The 14,768-nt window shown below is 47.9% G+C and overlaps 1 protein-coding gene across 2 annotated transcripts; it reads right to left on the reverse strand.

The window, feature by feature from the left end:
* Positions 1-7,338: 7,338 nt before the first annotated feature.
* Positions 7,339-9,335, reverse strand: LOC119298537. 2 transcript variants are annotated; one of them, XM_037575898.1, is made up of 4 exons: positions 9,265-9,335; positions 8,955-9,051; positions 7,870-8,097; positions 7,339-7,496 (listed from the first exon to the last, which is right to left on the reverse strand). In XM_037575898.1, the coding sequence occupies exons 2-4, from the start codon at positions 8,994-8,996 to the stop codon at positions 7,449-7,451; spliced, it is 318 nt and encodes a 105-aa protein (XP_037431795.1). In that variant the 5' UTR covers positions 8,997-9,051; positions 9,265-9,335; the 3' UTR covers positions 7,339-7,448. The 2 variants fall into 2 exon arrangements, 1 of the variants encoding a protein (XP_037431795.1); XR_005145885.1 differs by lacking the exons at positions 7,339-7,496; positions 8,955-9,051 and having other exon boundaries at positions 7,627-8,097; positions 9,265-9,318.
* Positions 9,336-14,768: the final 5,433 nt, after the last annotated feature.

Below are 14,768 nucleotides of genomic sequence, written 5' to 3' on the forward strand. Positions count from 1 at the left end.
GCTGCCGCCCTGTGGCCTCCCATGCGAGCTACATGGTTGCCCGCCGCCGGGTCCCGGGGAAGTTGTGGAGGAGAGCAAGAGTTGCACGCTGGTTCTTGGGGAAGAGAGTTACGGCCGCCGCCTCCGCCGTCGGCCATGTGGTCATGAATTTGTGACTGCGATAGTTGCCTCCGGCCACATCGTCTCGGCGACCTCTAACCTCCCTGAGCTAGTAGGTGACCTCAGCGGAGTGTCTGACTCTGAAGCTTCCTAAAAATTAGAAATTGTGAAATTAAGAACAAAAATTTAAAAACAAGAACATTTTTTGAAATTTTGACTAACATTTTTTAAAATTTTCTGATTCTTTTCAACAACATGAAACATTTTTGAAAACATGACAGTTTTCGAAAAACGAAATGATAGAGGAAAATGAGAAAAATATGGTTCCACAAAGAAGCATAAATTTGCTCATGTGAGACGCTTTTCGAAAAGGGAAGAATATCGTGAAGCGGTAAGCGTTGACTGTTAAAATGGACAGAGGCCCACATGTCATCTGTTGAGAAAACCAATCTAGCCCATTAATTAGAAAGAAGAAAAGGAGTCAGCGGAGCCACCCACCCTCGATTTTTTGTCGAAAGAGACCACCTGCGCAATCGAATTGCCAGAAAAGGCCCCCTCTGAGATGATTTGACAAAAAAGACCCCCTCGGCCATGGCGGCAGGCGCGCCAGGCGACACGTGGCACCTGCCGCCACGGTGCGAGGTGGCAGCCCCTGCCGCCACGGCATCAGGCGGCAGGCTGCATGGAACGGAAATCGGCTGGCGGGACGGAACGGGCTGGCGCTGTGGACCCCTGCCGCCTCAGGGGCTGGCGGCAGGCCTGTAGCTGCCGGGCCCGGCCGCCTCAGGGGCTGGCGGCAGGCCTGTTCATCGGCGTCGTTTTCTGGCACTGTATTCCTCGTCTGGCCTGTATTCCTTGCTTAGTTACTGGTACACTAGTACATACTCCAGTAGTTAACACGAGCAAAGTCCTCAGTCATGCATGCATGCCCATGCGACGTCCACCTCTTTAAACAAGCAAAGTACTGCGGTACATGCACAACGCAGGGCAAATGGATGGGTACAGATCGAATCCTACGGGATTTTTTTCTCAAAGAGACCACCTTCTACAGCCTGCTGCCAGCCGATGAACAGGCCTGCCGCCAGCCCCTGAGGCGGCCGGGCGCGACAGCTACAGGCCTGCCGCCAGCCCCTGAGGCGGCAGGGGTCCACAGTGCCAGCCCATTCCGTCCCGCCAGCCGATTTCCGTTCCATGCAGCCTGCCGCCTGATGCCGTGGCGGCAGGGGCTGCCGCCTCGCCACGTGTCGCCTGGCGCGCCTGCCGCCACGGCCGAGGGGGTCTTTTTTGTCAAATCATCTCAGAGGGGATCTTTTCTGGCAATTCGATTGCGCAGGTGGTCTCTTTCGACAAAAAATCCCCACCCTCTCCTCTCGATTCCACATCGCCGCCGCCGGAAGCACCTGCCGGAGTCTCGCTGACGGCCGGCGATTCAGGCACTCCTCCGGGCGTGGCTGCCCGAGATGCGCCCGAGTACGTCGCCGCGTGTTGGTGCCACGCCGTGGCCGTTGCCGCGAGGTGCCTTGGCCGTTGTGGCGCCCTGGCTGCTGGCTGCGAGGAGCTTCTCCGGCACCTCCGTCGGTCTCTGGTCCCGTGCCTGGAACCACACCGCCCGTCAGTCTCCAACTCCGGCGTGCTGCCCGTGACTCCCCCTCCTTTCTTTTCTCCCCACGCCGTCATGGAAGTCGGGCTCCTCCAGCCTCCCTTGCTCATGCCGCACCAAACGCCGTCGGCATCGTCTCCACCCGGTTCCGCTCGGCTGTCGCCTAAAAGTCGTCGAGCCGCCGCGTCTCGCCGGAGTCCAGCTCCGCGCGCAGGATGCGGACTGCAGCTTCGGCTGCCGCGCAAGAAGGAGCGTGTGGAGCTACAAGAAGGAGGGAGGATGGGTGGTGGAGCTGCTCGCCGGCGGAAGGGAGGTGGCCCCCGTTGCGCCACCACGACGTATGCACCCACCGCCTCGCCGTGGCCTGTCGCCCGCTGCTGCCGCTCCGCCATGGTCAGCCAGATCTGGACGAGGTTTGAGCCGGCGGGCTCATCCTCCCCTTCCTACGGCCTCAAGTGCACCTCCTCCCCCACACTGCCTTCCCCGACGGCCTCAAGCCTGGTTCAACTGCCCCAGACCTTTTTGTCGTTGTTGTTGTTGCAACGACGTTCCTCATAGGCCAAGTAATCGCCACTTTGTTAGAATGGCTAAAGCCATGAGGCTGGTTGTAGTAGGGAGAATCATATACTAGTATTATGCATATGATACCTCTCAAATGCATGTTTTGCTAAAGCACATCTAGATGTGCCATAAGTATTGCACATCTAAGTCCTATGTCATTGATCTTACGTTGAGATTCGTGTAGATATTTTTTTTCTTTTTTATTTTCCTCTCTATACTTGATTCACTCACTTAGATGTGCAATAACTAAAGCACATCTAGATGTGCCCTAGACACACTTATTTATTATCATACATGACACATAGTAACATAATATTTATTATGATACAGTATCATAATATGATACTCAATCCTTTCTTTCTTCATTTAAGTTTATAACACCTCATCAAAATTGCCTAGTTGACATGCATGATACTAGCTATGATATTACCATTACGATCAGCCTGATAGGCAATAGCAGTGATTATGAGACAATCGAGTCTGGTTAGCCATCTCAAAACGAACAATAAACAAGTGGATCAAAGAATTGCCACTGTTGAAATGGCTAGTGTCATGGTAGCCCAACAAGAAGTAGAAGGCAACTTCATCGGATCGAAGTGGCTACGATTGTGAGATGGATTTGTCATCCATCGTAACAGAGTTGCTCAAAAGATTTGTCCCCGGTGGCTTGGCTGAACTTACGTGGGGACAAATACCTTGTAAGGAATGATATATTGCAGTGCCAACATAACTATTATCAATAGCACTTGCAAGAATCTAGGATCTGCCTGACCCCGACTCCGACCTGCCCTAGCGTCGTCTCCCCGTGAGGCGGCCGGGGAGGCACGCGCCCCCCTTCCTCCACCCCCTCATCCTCTCACTTCCCCCTGCCGCTGCCGGGGGGTGCACCTGGATCTGGCCCGGGTGGTGTCAGCGGCGACAAGATCTTCTATACCCGCGTGCTTGGCCCTCCTTCCCGGGGCAAGGGGTTGGCGGTGGTGAGGCTAGGCTGGTGGCGGTGGCCGACGGCAGGCGCGATCGTGGCGCTGCTCCTTGGCGGCGAGGCGGCCTGGTGGCGCGGGGTCCCTTTGGGCCCCATCTGGGTCCTAGTAGGCCGGCTCCGGTGCGGCCTCACTGCCTTCTGCTTGGTGAAGAGGAGGAGCGGCTCGGACGGGGGGCGGCATCGTCGACGGCGTGCCTTCTGCAGCACGACGGTGGGAGCTTTACGTGCATCTCAGGGCCCGGTCGGGCCTGGTATGCTCCTGATGTTGCGTCCGGTCGGTTACCATCGTTGACGGTGGAGGTCGGTCCCTCCCGCGTGCTGATGGTGCCGCTGCCCCTGGTCTTAGCTCTTCTTTGTTGTGCAGGCCCCACTTCGCGCTGTTGTAGTGAGACAACGTGGGTGGCTTGATGACCGGGTTGGCGTAAGGTGGTGGACGGTATGTTGGCGGGCTCTGGAGCGCCCAGGGTGATGGTTGGGATCGGGAGAAATCCATGTCAGCCTATCCGACACCGACACGGTGGCACCTGAGGTGCCGCCGGACCTTCCTGGAGGGCGTCGGGTGCTACCCTCCCTTTATCCTCATCGTGTACCGAGGGAAACCCTTGGTAGTAGCATCATCATCGATGCGTTTCTTCTTGGAGGTGTTGATGGGTACCAGCGCTTCGGAGCCTAGGAGCTTGGTGGGAGATCTCCGGTGGGCGCAACGGTCACGAGGCTTCTTTGTTTTTGTTCATCTGCCATTGTCAGCATTTGTTCCTTTTGTCTTTTCTCTCTTTTCTTTTGGGCGTGATTGTACTGCTTCCACCAGAGCACCCATCGTTGACTGTATCGGTTGGTTGCTTTATATAATACTCCCTTTGTTCGAAAATACTTGTCATCAAAATGGATAAAAAGAGATGTATCTAGAACTAAAATACATCCAGATACATCCCCTTTTATCCATTTTAATGACAAATGAAAATACTTGTCATCAAAATGGATAAAAAGAGATGTATCTAGAACTAAAATACATCCAGATACATCCCCTTTTATCCATTTTGAAAGTATTTCCGGACGAAGGGTATAAAACAGGGGAAACCCTTTATCCTTAATAGCACTTGCAATAGCAATATAAAATAAACGTAACTAAAATGATACACGAATGCTTTTAGCCTTCCACGGACGATATTCTTCTATATTATATGTTGCTAGGAAATTCGCCCATCCAGCACGGTGTGTATGGAAAATATTGGTATTTTCGCAGGGGGGTGTGCAATAGCTCAAAACAATCATAATGGGTTGGGCTCATGTTGCCTAAGCATTCAACTCTCGAGCTATTCAAGTGATAAGCGTGTACTGTAGCCCTCCATTCCTTCCAGCACTCCTTAGTTTCTTCTGAACCACACTTTGTACTAATGAATCAAATGCCGGTGCAGTTGTGTACTAATGAACCACATTTTCGTGTATGCGACAGTCTCACTTCAAATTTGTTATTAGTTTGTCATTGGTAAATGTCAGGGTGGACGGCACGGTCCGGTCCGGCGGTCCGGCTCGTGGCCCGCTTGGCTCGGGCCGGCTCGGTCCTGGCACGCTAGTTTAAATGGCCGGTCCGGTCCCTCCAAACAGGCCCGAGAAAACCTCGGTCCGGTCCGGTCTTTGACCGAGCCGACCGAGCGGACCGAAGGCGGCACTCTGCAGCATGGCTGGAGCGTGGCTGGGGCGTGGCGGGGGCGTGCCGACGGCTTGCCAGGGGCGTGGCGGGGGCGTGGCTGGGGCGTGGCAGGTGCGTGGCGAGGGCATGGCGGCTCAGGCGTGGCGGGGGCGCAAGAAACCGCCGTCGTCTACGTGCGCCGCCACGGGGCCGTCGTCCGCGCGGTCACTGGACTCGATGGCCCAGGAAACTATGTCCATTAGGCGCGCCACACTCGGGTCCGTCGTCCCCACGAACGAAATCGATCTGGGAGGTTCTACATTGCCGCATCAGCCGTCGTCCCTTTTATCTCTGTTCACCGGCCGTCGTGCCAGATTCGTCGCCTATGAGCTCCCTTCGGTGTTCTTCTTCCTCATGTAGATCTCTCTGGTTCTTCTGAAGCTCCCAGACATCTTTTCAACGAGCTGCGCTTCCTCTAGCATTGCGTCCCCGATGAACAGCTCTCGCCGGAGCTCCAGAGCGCGCTCTGCCCATGTCCTGGCCGGTCCTGACGGTCCTCTCGGTCCGGCTCGTGGCCCGCCATTGCCGGTCCGGACCCTGCAAACAGGCCCGAGACACTGCTCGGTCCGGTCCAGTCCGGACCGCCGGCGTCCGGTCCAAACGCCGGCTCGGACCGGGACCGGACCGGCTCGGACCGTGTCCACCCTGAGGTAAATGCTTGCTATTGAGGCAGTGGTCATGAACGAAGTACTCGTCGTCAAATCCCGACCCCGGCCGTATCTCATCAAAGGGATACTTCGGGGGCGGCAAGAAGTCGAGCTTGGTGTTGACCGTGGCGCGAGAGGGGCGGGCGATGAACTCCGGGAACGCGTGGCAGTCAAACTGGATGAAGATGCCGGCGAGCGAGAGCGGGAGCAGGTCCGTGCGCAGGAGGCGGCGCTCGTCGATGACGCGGCGCCAGGCCTTACAGACGCACCGCGACGCGGCGGGACCCCACGGAGGACGTCGGCGAGCACGTCGTCCGGTAGGTCGTGGTCTTGGCGAGCTTGCAGCCGCCGGCGTTCCATCGATGGATCCGGCCAGATTCTCCGACGTGGATCTTGGACGTGCCGCGGCCGGTCCGCACGCGGAGCAGTTAGATGCCAGAACGGAAGAACAATAAGTCGTGTATATGCAGGAAGCCGGCCTAGGAAGAAAAGTAACGAGCCTAGCTAGAGTCCAGTTTGTTGTTATTTTTATTATGTTAAATTTTTTTTTGCGAAACTATTATGTTTCATTCAGGATTCGTGTGTACTGTGGTTGTTATTTTTATTATTATGTACGAAATATATATATATATATATAGGACAAATGTTTCCTACAAGCAGTGGTAGTTACCACCACTTGCGTTTTGTATGTTGTATGTAGTATCTCTCGGAACCGAGAGTATGTACGTGTAGTATGTAGTATATAACAATGATTAGGTAATATATATACTAATTTTTAGGTAGTATGTACCATTTTTTGAGTATGCTCATTTTTACGTATAAATATGTACGTATTTTACAAATATAACAAAAACTATGGGCTCATATGCAATTTTTTCATGTAACTTGCTTTGAAATATCTTAGATATAGTATATGAACATATTTAAAATAATAAAATAGTATATATAGTACCACATGGTAGTATATGAGACATGTAGGGTAACTACCACCGGGTGGTAGGATGGATTTTCCCTATATATATATATATATATATATATATGTATATATATATATACTAGTACAAATGCCCGTGCGTTGCACCGGGCAAAAAATGAAATATAACCTGCTCCAGTGCCACTATGCAATATTTTTTAATATAATTTTGTAAACGTCAGAAATAAGGTTGAGTATTTTTTGTAAATCAATGCTGCATAAAGGAAAAGTAAAATAGTTTGATAAACTTTTGGGTGCCAATAGAAGCAGATTCAACTAAATATCTTAAAGATGTGATATGAAAAACAAAGTAAATATTCATATTCTATGAAAGGTAAGTGCAATACGATTAATCTAGTAAAGTAATTTGGAATGTCGGCTTCACTAACTCTTTACCATCAACTAAATTGTGAGGAACCCATTTGTTTCACCATAAATAGAAACCAAAAAACTTTCAATCTATTAGATAAAGTAAACTAATTAGGCGGCCTAATCAAAGATGTACGTCTATATCTGTTTAGGATTCATCGAAGAACACATTTGATGCTGTTAGAAATGCTATGCAAAATAAGTTAGCAAACCGCCGTAAAAGAGACGAATAATTTGATATATTATTCAGCAGAATATAATATAAATGGATGCAGTATTCAACTTTTACCAGATCTAACTGATAAGGTTTACCATGAGACAAACCTGAATCCTTACAGCCGCAATTAAATTTTGCACAGCTGAATTATAATACTGGTAAAACAACTATACCACCATAAGTATATTCTACCTAAACGGTTTCAATGGAGAGAACCTATACACTCAAGGATTCCTGGGAGCAAGATGCAAGGAAAAGGACTAAAATACTGGGGGTAATGAAAGTTCCAATGTATAAAAACTTGCCCTTCTCATGTTCTTTGGTAAATACATATCTTACTCGAGCAATAAAATCGTTCCTACAAAATTGAAGGTTTGAATCTTTTCCATTATTAGATGAACATACAAAAACTTGCCCGCAGGCAAGAACTGCTTAAGTGAACAGATAACTTCAAATAGTCAGCCATGAAAACAACAAAGAAAGGGAAGTAAGAAAATATAGAATTTTTTCTCAGGTAATTAAATTAAAAGGAAAATGATTCCACCAAAAGACAGAAGCATTGTCGTCCCACATACTTAAACAAAATAACTATTGCCACAAGTAGCAACACAGCCAGCAATCGCACAGCAGCAGCCAAACACACATATCAGGCTGGACATGCACCAACATCAAACAAAAAAGTAGGTTTGATGTTCATGTAAACGAAAAGGGCATTTCTTGAGATTTATTACCGCATAAGGGAGAGTGTGGCTGGCGAAGAACAGGGGCGGGGTCGTCATCTTCTCTGCACATATGCACATGAAGCAGAGTGAAGCGACGGAGAACCGATAGGGTAGGTCATGCTGGATCTGACAGGAGCAGGCGACGAAGACCAGCAGTGCAGCCACTGGCGGCGGGAACCTCCACACGCCCCTCCTCCTCGAGCTCTTAAACTGTGACTTCCTTGGTCGACTCCAAACCTGCATTGAGCAGAACATCTCAGCAAAATGCAATACTGTACTCCATTAACTCAAGCAAGGAGAGAAAAAGAATATGTTCCATCAATGTTATTCTAATTTGATATTAATGAGAAATAATGTCAGAAGTACATTGGTCCTTGATTTTGTTTTCTTAGATAGGGTCTCTTGTAGGTTGTAGTAGATGTATTAAGGAACTAAAACAAATCAAGTCTGCATTTTTGTGCCAGCTGGAGACCTACTGCTTTTGTATCTTGTTGTATACAATTCAAATGATATAGAAATTATGAACTTGAGACTGAGACACCATGTAGTAGATTGGACATTGTTTTACATCAAACACATATTGAGGATTTACAACAATCTCTTGTGACAGGGCCACTAATAGCAATCGGGGAGTAATGCAACAGAAGTTCTATGCAAGGAGATTAATATAAATTAATAGAATTATAAAAAGCAAGGCAGCAAACCTCTTTAGAGAAGGCTAATGTTTATTTCTTAACTGAGGTACTAAAACCACACAAAAACTTATAAATACTAATTTTGAAGAGTGAACAGTATGAGATCAGTCTCCCTAGAATTAGTACATACTACACAATGCGTCGATAGTATATGGAAAACAAAAACATGTGCATAATCTAGAAGACAACCATGCTAGCATATTCATGAGGCAGGGAAGACAACATATGAAATCTGAACTTGCATCATTGTACTGTTTAGGCTATCCTTTCCCTTTTATACCACATCTTTTGTTCAACATGTTCCTCTGCATTTTCACTTGAACAACATTCTGTTGAACCAAAAGACAATACCACCAATGCCAATTACCAAGATGACAATAAATAAAAATTGTTAGCGACCTGTGAGAGTTTAGCCAACATATTATGTAGCTGATGGTCCATCTTTGCAAGTAAAAATTTAGAATAGAGGCCTGTCTTTGTCAGCGGCTCGTCTAACCTGCAGAATCGTGCATCATTCTATCATTCCCTTGCTTATAGAAGCACTACTCACTGGACCACTCAACATTGTAATTTGGAACTAACAGGACAGAAAAATATGATGCAAATTTATGTCCTCTCGCATGAAACATATCATTACAGCTGTAAAATCATGTCATGGAATATAAGCTACCATTAATCATGTTCATGCAAGAGGCCGCAAAAACTCTACCTATATACTCCCTTTGAATCACCCTGGTAGCAGCCAAACCCTCTGCCGTTCCGCCATCAGTGAAGCCACCATGATCCACCTTGAGTTTTTGCATGGTTCATCTTCTCTGCACTGAACACTTTGGAGATGAGATTCTTTTTCCTTCTCTGCTTTTGGAAAAAAACATAAAAGGCCTACAGATCAGACTGTCATATATATGCCACTTCAGTTTCTATAATTTATTGATTCTCTTAAAATTAAATGATGTTTCGTCATCTCGTGTTTGTTAAAATATATAATCAATTGCAAGGGATTAGAGGCCGGATGTATGATTTTTATTTAAGTTTGGCTGCTGCACAGTCATCACCAGTTGCATGGATAGCCGGCTAGTCAATGGATGGAAAGCTACATAAGCAGGATGCCGCTTTGCTAGTTTACTCGTGCATCAACGAACCATTGAATAAATGAAATCTATCCACATATCCAGGTCTATGGTAGGAGCCCAGAGAGGCATGCCAACAACTATTGGTTGCCAACGCCAAGGAACTGCAAGCCTGACACTGGTGAGCTGCACGCCCACGGTACAAAGTCGCATGCCAACGAGCTGAAACAACACCGTGCTGTCAGCTGCATGTGCTGCCCAAACCACAGTCGCAGACATGGATGTCATGGAGAATTGGATCCGAGGTAGGAGCAAGAACAACACATGGCCGCCAGCCAGACTGCCCCACCGATGAACTGCACTGCACACACACAATAACACTGAATCTGCTAGCACGCAGTAATGAACTACACATATCCCGTGAAACAGGGAGCTGAACTGAAAACTGAACCTTAAATTGCACAAATCAAACTTTTGCCACTGCTCCTTATGGGATTGGGCACCGAACTGCAACTCCCGTGATGCCTAAGCAGTGTGGCCGATGCACTGCACTTGGAGTATTGCACACACTCGGAACAAATTGCAAGTCCGCGCCGGCTGGGATTTTCACCCGCCAGCTGGGATTTTCACCGTGAGATGGCCGAGGTATTCACTGCGGTCCATCGTGTGGGTGGGTGTCGTGGAGGTGATAGCCGGAGGAAGGCGGTGGAGCAGCTGCTCACCTCCTCAACAGAGAAGTGAGCGACATGTGAGTTGCGCATGCTCGCATGTGAGGAAGAAGGGAGGAGGAGAACGGCCCATCCGGTCACGGCGGCGTGGTCCATGAGCCTGGCTTCCAGCGCCGAACTACAAAGAGAGGGGGGGTCTCTCCTACCGCTCAAGGTAGAAGAAGGTGGTAGATGGTCGGGGACGACCGGATCCAGCGCTGTAGGCGGTGGTTGGCAATGCAGGTCTCTGCGGTGGTTGGATCTAACGCTGGTGGCCATACGCGGGAGGAGCGCAACAACACGGGTGGTGGAAGTAGTCGGGGTCGTGCTGCTAGGTAGGGGCGGCAGGCGGCGCGACGTTTCTGGGCTGCCGGCGGGATGTGGTGGGAGGCGCGGCTGGTGGAGGTTGGGCGGCGGCAGGGAGGCCGGGGAGGAACCGCACGGGAGAAGGAGCTCGGGGTCGGGTGGTGGTGGTGGCGGCCGCGGCACTCGAGCCTGGGCGAGCCGGATCTAGGAAACAGACACCGCACCTCCCCTCCTTTCTTCCTTCTTCTCTCCCTCATCTCCATTCTTCTTTCTGCCCAGGAGCCGCGGATGCCATAGATCTGCCAGGGAAACCACGCTCCGGCCTCCCTCTCATCACCGGCGACCTCTGCCTCGCCGCCCGCCTCCGAATCGGCCTCCCTCATCATCACCGGCGACCCTTGCCTCGCTGCCCGCCTCCGAATCGGCCTCCCCAGCCTCTGCCGCACACGGATCCGGCCCCTGCAAGCTCCAGCCTCCGGCGTCGATCCGCATCGAGCAGCCGCCGCCCCCAGACGCCTGCGTCGTTCCGCATCGAGCAGCCGCCGCCCCCAGTCGCTCGTTATGCACGAGTCTTTTTTGCAATGTTTTCTTAGAGCCAGGATTGCGGGTTGAATACACCAAAATGGAGGGTCCTTTTTGAAAAACCGAAACGTTTTCTCTGGTTGCCACTTAAACAGGGAGCGCGGGTTGATTTCCTGTAAACGGAGGGGCCTTTCTGTAAAATTGCCACGACGTACGACAAGAAGCACTCCGTGCTTTATTAGTAGGGAAAGATATATGGGACAAACGTTCGCTTCATGGTGTTTGATCGGCTCATCTGAGGCCGTGATTGTAACAAGTTTTCGAACACATTGTACAACGCAGATGCATACATACACACACATGCACTCATCTTTACGAACGCACGAGCGAGTGCAGAAATACTCAGCAAGTACATCATGAAATCAGAATAACATTAGCCAGTCAATGAAAAACATGGGAACATCACTTGGAACAGACGACTTCTATGGTGCCGGCGGTGGTGGGACTCATCTCTCTTCCGCTAGCGGTGTGGGGAGCCCGCGGCGGTGGTTGGGCAGCCGTGCAGCGCTTCTCCAGTGGCGCGTGGGGTGCGGAAGGTGGCCGGCGAGCTGCATGGTCTTTGGCGGGTCGGGCGGTGAGGGAGCTGGGGGACAAGATCGGACCTCTGTCGCTCCAACACTTCTGGCGGCTAGCTGCAGCGCCCTTCGTCTGCGGTGGTCGCAGTTCGCACACACCAAGCGGTGGTGCGTTCTAACAATGGCGTTGCCATGGTTGGACGTCGCGGTGGTGTGGCCGATCTGGGTCAAGTGAGCTGCATCTTTGTAGCAGTTGAGGTGGAGCAGCGGCATGTGGGCGCCGTCGCCATGGCTTGGGCATGCCATGTTGCGTGGTCTCCTGGCTTGCATTGACTGCGTACGGACCTTGTGGTGGTGGATTTGTTGGCCTTGCAGAGGAGGTGTCGGCATGGTTCCAAACTTTCCTCCATGGTGTGGTGTGGTGTGCTGCACCGGTCGGTCGTCTACTCCGTTTGGCTTGGTTCTTTGCTGATGAATGCGAGCAAAGTCTCGGCTCTGTCTCGCATGTTCGTAGCGGCTAGGCTCCTTTCGAGGGGCCTATTAACGTGGTGAGGCATTAGACTCTGGGCGGAAGCTTTGGATTTGACAAGGGGTCATTGCCGGCAATAAGGGCGTGGGTGTCCTTTCACTCCTTGGAGGCATTGTCGAAGAGCACTTCCCTTATCACCGGGACATGTTCGAGCGGTGGTAGTTTGTTGCCAAGACTGGATTATTATCCAAGATTCGGCGGGGCGGTCTTGTGTAGTTTTGGGCGAAAGCTTTGTGGTTGACTGGGGTTGGGGTTGTTGCCGGTGACCTTCTTGAAGGTGTTACTGAATACCTCGCTCATAATCGCCCTTGATGGAGGTCGTGCTTGGTGGTGGTAGTCTGTTTGGTTTCTAGTCAGGTTTTTTTTTTCTTTTATTATGGTTTTCATCCTAGTTTTATTGCACCACTCTGTATATTGGAATACCCTGTATGACGCTTACTGCATCAAGTCGTGAGCAAACGCATAGACCAAACCAGGCAAGCGATTAACTGGGCCGGCCCGTTTCACGTTTCACAGATCCCAATTTTGTCAACCTTATAGAAAGGTTTCTAAGGAAAATCCTATTTGACGCGCACTGCGTCAAACTGTCGGCGAATCGCATAGGTGTCGCGACATAGCGAACGATTTGGGCCGGCCCATCTGTAACGTACCTACAGTTTTCAGGTTCCGGTTTTGGGAACCTTAGAGGATTCCCAGCCGTTTTTTACCGGTTTTGGGAATCTTCGGGAAGGTTCATGAACGTGTTTTTTATTTCTTTTTTCTCTCCTGTTTTTTTCTTTTTCTTTTTTCTTTTCTTTTCTTTTTTCCTTTTCAAGTTAATTTCTTTTTTCAACAAATTTTCAGCAATTTCAAATGTCCTAGTTCTTAAAACTTGTTTATGATCCGGATTTTGTACCTATTTTCAAATTTTGTTCAGAAATTTCAAAAAAGTTTTAGTATTTCAAAATGTGTTCACTTCATTTCCAAATATGCCAATATATTCAAAAAAGTTTTAAAATTTCTCAAAATCTTTCCTATATTGTTCACATATTCAAAAAATATCGGATTTCAGAAAAAGTTCCTGCTTTCAAAAATTGTTTACAAATTCAAAAAAGTTCATGTTTTCCAAAAATAGTTTGTAAATTCAATAATGTTAGGAAAATTTCATAAATTGTTCCTGTTTTGATTAAATTGTTCATTTTTAGACAAAACAAAATTCGCATTTTTACAAAAAAATGTTAATTTTTCCAAAAAACAATTCAAAAATTCAAAAATGTTAGGCCAATTTCATAAATTGTTCTTGTTTTCCTAATTTCAAAAAATGTTCGATTTTTTTATAAAAGTGTTGCGAATGCTTTTGTTCATTGTTTTCACACCTATTCATAAAATGTTTGGGCATTAAAAAAATTGTTCCCATTTTCAATAATTGTTCGCCAACTGCAAAAAATGTTCACGCTTTCATTTTTTCCGGATTTAGAAAAAATGTGCCAGTTTGATAAATTGTTTGCAAGTTTCAAAAAATGTTTGTGGTTTCAAATTTGTTTAGGAATTCCAAAACATGTCCGCGTCTCCAAATTTTGTTTTGGAATTTGGAAAAATGTTCCCATTCCAAGAAATCTTCATGATTTTCAAAAAAATCCTATTTTTTTGAAAAACAGTTTTTAGAAAAAATATTCAGAAATTTGGAAAGAGTTTGTGTGTTGTAGAACATTCTATTTTTGACTTAAAATGTTTGGAACGTCAATTTTTTTAATTCTTTTGAAATATGTTCGGGGTTTCACAATTAATTCCTTTCTTTTTTAAACGTGTTATAATATTTTGAAAAATTGTTCCAAAGTAAATATAACTCGTTCACAAATTTTTTTCTTATTTTTTGAAGACTATTTCGTATTTTGTCAAATAGGTTTGAAATTCCAAATTTTGCTCTTGTTTTTCAAAGACTATTTTAGAATTTCACATTTTGTTCACATTTCTTTAAAAATTCTTTCCTGTGTTTTCGAAATGTGTTCAAATATTCAAAAATATATATATGCTAACTAGGAATATCCTGCAACGGTAAGTTCGTAAATAAATTTGCCATGCGTTTTTCGTCATATGTGTCCATTTACACTAGTGGTAATCGCCGCTCCGGAGCAGAGCTACGTCCCGTGCTCGAATCCTGGCGGGCATCTCTTTTGATTTTTTCGATTTTTACTACTGGCCGTGTGTCTTAGTGGGCCGGCCCAGTCACACGGCTCCTGTATTCCCCGTGTTGGTATGATTTTTCGATTTTTACTACTGTTAACTACTGGCGGTGTGTCTTAGTGGGCGGGCCCAGCCACACGGCTCCTATATTTGCCTTGTCGGTATGATATTTCGATTTTTACTACTGTTAACTATTCGTCGCGCTCCATATTCGCCGCAGAATGCTGCGCATAGGAGGTCCCAGTTCCCTACTGGTTCACATATGGTTTTTTAGTTTTTCGTTGGTACTTTTTTGGTTTCTTCTCTTTTTTCTTTTATTTTTTCATTTTATTTGTATATTT

Source organism: Triticum dicoccoides, chromosome 5A (assembly GCF_002162155.2).
Source record: "Triticum dicoccoides isolate Atlit2015 ecotype Zavitan chromosome 5A, WEW_v2.0, whole genome shotgun sequence".
Classification (NCBI taxonomy): Eukaryota; Viridiplantae; Streptophyta; class Magnoliopsida; order Poales; family Poaceae; genus Triticum; species Triticum dicoccoides.